Raw genomic sequence first — 4,111 nt, 5'->3', positions numbered from 1 at the left:
TGCATTGTTTTAATATAGAGATGTAAAGAATGAAATTAACATCAATCAATATATTTCAATTACGTTTAAGAACGAATTTTAGTTAAGCTAAATCTAATTTAGTTCTCAGTTTACGGTTTGGGGTCATATTGGGTTTATTTTTGTTATTCCACTGCTTAATCCAATTCAACCCCTCAATTATAATTAATTAAGTTATTAAGTTTGAATAATACAAAACTCAACTGATGAAAGAAAAAATAATATATAACACTAATTTGATATAAGAATAATAAATTAAAAAAGCAAAACTAATTTGATATATTTCATAAATTGATTATTTTTAAATATAAAAACAACATAACAAAATAAAGTAATATGCATGTGATACAAGAAAAAGAGTAAGGATATGCATCTTCTGTTTCTGCTTATTAAGAGCAGATAACTTTAAAAATGCAACCTCACACACACACACACTTTAGCACTGCATTATTTTTTTTTTTTCTGTCCATCATAGAGACTTGGCAATGTTTTTTTCGTGTAATGATTGTTTACAAACTAGTTCAATGACAATGTCTTTGATGGTTTGAATTGACTTATTTTGATCCTTATTGACTTTTCCTGCTCACAAACACATTTTTCATTTTAGAAGTAACGAAACTTGTTATAAAGAACTTACCAAAGTAAAGTGGTATCTTGGACTGAATCCAGGGAGCCCAGTGTTGTAAGCTTGTCTTAACAAGCATTAATTTTCCCAGACAGGAAATTCAAGTTCATCATCAAAGATCCATTGAAATGAATCATCTCCATTGTTGACTTCATCGGCATTATTTTCCATTTGTTGTAAGCAATCATGCCACCAGACTGAAGTAACTGGACTCTTGGTGTCATCCCATTCCATTTGATGTTGTTGTCCCAATGCTCTTATCTCTTCCATGCCCTCTTCATCCATTGTTGTATGCATGCTTCCACTAGCTTGGTTTGCAATATTGGATTCAATGCTATTCATCGTTGTGGAAACCGCTTCTCTTTGTGACTGAGATATTCCAATCGAAGGAACTTCTTGATCAGTTAGAAATGGAGGAAAAGTTAATATTGGAGTTGAGTAAGAGCACAGTGATGATCCATTGTTGCCAAGCATAAAGGTAGGCTCTGAAGTGTTGTTGTTGTTAAGCACGGGGGTACCATCTAAAATGTTGATATTACTAAGCACATGGGTAACATCTAAAATGTTGTTATTAGGCACAGGGATAACATCTAAAATGTTGTTATTAAGCATAGGGGTAGACTCTAAAATGTTGTTATTAAACACAGGTGTAGCTTCTAAAATGTTGTTGTCAAGCAAAAGGGTAGGATCTAAAGAGTTATTATCAAGAAAAAGGCTAAGATCTAAAATGTTGTTATCAAGCAAAAGGGAAGGATCAAAAGTGTTGTTATTAAGCAAAGGGGTCGGTTCTGAACTATTGAAACTATGTAGATTGAGATTGAATCCCAATGTTTGACTTGGAAGTGTGAAATTGGAAGGTTCTGGCTTAGGGAGTGGAAGACCAAAAGGGGAAGTAATGGTGTGGGGGTAAAATTTTGGAAGTAGAAGTGGAGGTGGAGGTGGAGGAGGAGCATGCAAAAGAGAAAGAGGAGGTGAATGAAGAAGAAGAGGAGGAGGAAGGGGTGGGAAGGAGGAGGAGAAGGAAAGATCATTTAAGTAATGTGAAATTTTGGTTGAAGGTGGTAGATACATCTTAGGCCTTCTCCTAGCCTTGAATCTTCCATTTGGGCTAAACCTTGAATAAAAGGGATGCTCAAAGGACAGTTGTTGTTGATGCTCACTAGCCACTTTCATGGTAGCCCTGTGGTATTTCAAGGCATTGACAATCTCCTTCCTTGCGTCTGCCATATTCATTAGCCTTTCTTCAGGAGGCCTATTAGTAAGCCTTCTTCTAACTTGTTTCCTTATATGTTGTTGTCCATGTTGTCCTAAATTTTGATTTGCAAAGACATGGCCATGAGCATCAACATCAACACAAGTTGGAGCTTTGGTGTTCATGGTGGTTTGTGTGTGTTTTGAGTTGTCCATTTCTTTCAATTGGCTATAAGCAAAAGAGAGTTGAGAAGGAGGAGGTGGAGGAAGTGAAGGAGGATGAGGAAGAGGATCCTGTTGAATTTCCATTAACCTTTTCTGCTTTATCCACCTCTTACTTCAATGGTGTTTTGTATGGACTTGGGTGAGAATATAATTCAGAAGGGAAAGATAGGTTGGTGGAATCATGGGTTTTCTTTCTCCAATAATAGATAGTTAGTGCATGATATATAAGCTAATAGTGAAGTAAAAAAAAAGTCTTGAATCTCCTTCAACTCCTCAAATATTACAATAAAGTGTTGGGACAACGTAGAACTTTTATGTTATTTTTGGACTTTTCCTTGTTTTGGCAAACAAAATTTTTATTGATATTTTTGTACCAATAATTTAAAAAAAATGTACTATTTGAACAACACCTGAGGTCAAATTTAGAAAATTTTGAAGTATATTTTTCAATAGTTTAGCTTCTGATCAGGAATCAAAATTTCCAAGATAACATATTTTACACAAATTCAATACAACTAAATCATCTAAAAAATACACAAAAAAAATTAAAGAAAACTAAAAATTTTCATCATTTACTTTATAATTCCTAAGTTTCGCTTTCTTATTTTAATATAAAGATATTCAGTTCTTCAATATTTTGAAAATAGTGATCTTATTTTAATTGTTTCAATTAAAATGTTCATTGTTACCTTCTTTTTAATAGATAAACAAACAGTTTTTTTAAATACAGACACAAAAAACGTTTTATTCTTTACTATATATAAATTCTTTAAAATGGAGACCAAAATTATGAATTGAAACATATAGAAAATATCAAAATTATGCTGTAGCCTACATTGAAAAATAGAAAAACAACTGCTGCTTATAATCGTATACATAGATGCATGCACACAAGGGAAAAACCAGAACTATTGCATATTTCTCTTTCCTATAAAAATACTAAGGAATTATTAGGCTTTAAATAATACCAATATAAAAATAAATCGGTGTTTATAAATTGAATAACATTATTTTTAACTATAGAAAATAATTGTATTGAAAATTAAACAAAACTGATTAATACAAAAGTTTCCAGAATCTTTTTAAACACTGATGCGAAGTTTAAGAACTCACTAATCTTGCATAAAAAAAAACAAAAGATTGTGAATTGTTTTTCAGTCAAAGCCTGAATACTCAAAATTGTGAGCAACAGAAATTAGTATTTTGTTAGTTTAACTGAGAAGAAGGCAATAATACAATAGTATTTGGCTACAATGGTAAAAACACTGCAAATAATGAGTTATTAGGTTTAATAGGTTAAATTTCAGAAGTGCCCATAATTGAACTCCAACCTATAAAGTATTACAAAAAATTAAAATTCAATAAAAATGCTTCTGTTTGATTCTCTTTTGTTCTTTAGATCAAAATTAATTGCTTTGATTCTTTATTTAAAAAATAAAACACCTTCAACTAAACCAAATTTATACGAAATTTACTTAATTTATCTTACAAGCTTGTAAATGTTCCACTCCTTTCTACTATAAACATTTCAGGTTAATATAGTAATAATGTTTAATTAAGATTTTTAGGCAATTTTTTTTTTTGTAAATTATTATATGTAATAAAAGAAGTAAACAAAGTTAAACTTATGAAGAAAAAAAAAACTAATTAAATGAATTTAAAGAAAAATATCTTAGTTGTTTTTAATGTATCATTCTTGTTATCTAATCTTATAGATATAAAATGTTATATATTATTTTTTCTTTCATCACTTGAGTTTAGTATTACTCAAAGCCACAACTTAGTAATAACTTAATTATAGTTGAAGTCTTTGAATTGGAATATAACCCAAAATCCTAAACTAAAAACTAAATTACATTTAGCTCAAATAAATTACATTTTAATTGTAGATTGAAATATTGATGAATGATTGATTACATTTGAAAACTTTATAACTTTAGAAATCCTACACACCCACAAGAGAGAAAAAAAAAATCTCTTTCCTAATATATTTCGGTTAAGCATGGACCACTGAGATAAAAATTACAGACTTTTACGAAGACAAATAAAGAT

At 30.2% G+C, this 4,111-nt stretch overlaps 1 protein-coding gene across 1 annotated transcript; it reads right to left on the bottom strand.

Annotated features, from left to right (window-relative positions):
* Nucleotides 1–364: 364 nt before the first annotated feature.
* On the bottom strand, nt 365–2,238 carry LOC114195521 (uncharacterized). Its single transcript, XM_028086019.1, has one exon. It carries the CDS (start codon nt 2,141–2,143, stop codon nt 722–724), a length of 1,422 nt encoding a protein of 473 aa, XP_027941820.1. The 5' UTR covers nt 2,144–2,238; the 3' UTR covers nt 365–721.
* Nucleotides 2,239–4,111: the final 1,873 nt, after the last annotated feature.

This window comes from Vigna unguiculata, chromosome 8 (assembly GCF_037176805.1).
Source record: "Vigna unguiculata cultivar grain cowpea cultivar isolate G323 ecotype 2 chromosome 8, ASM3717680v1, whole genome shotgun sequence".
NCBI classification, from domain to species: domain Eukaryota; kingdom Viridiplantae; phylum Streptophyta; class Magnoliopsida; order Fabales; family Fabaceae; genus Vigna; species Vigna unguiculata.
This window is presented reverse-complemented; position numbering and strand designations above follow the sequence as displayed.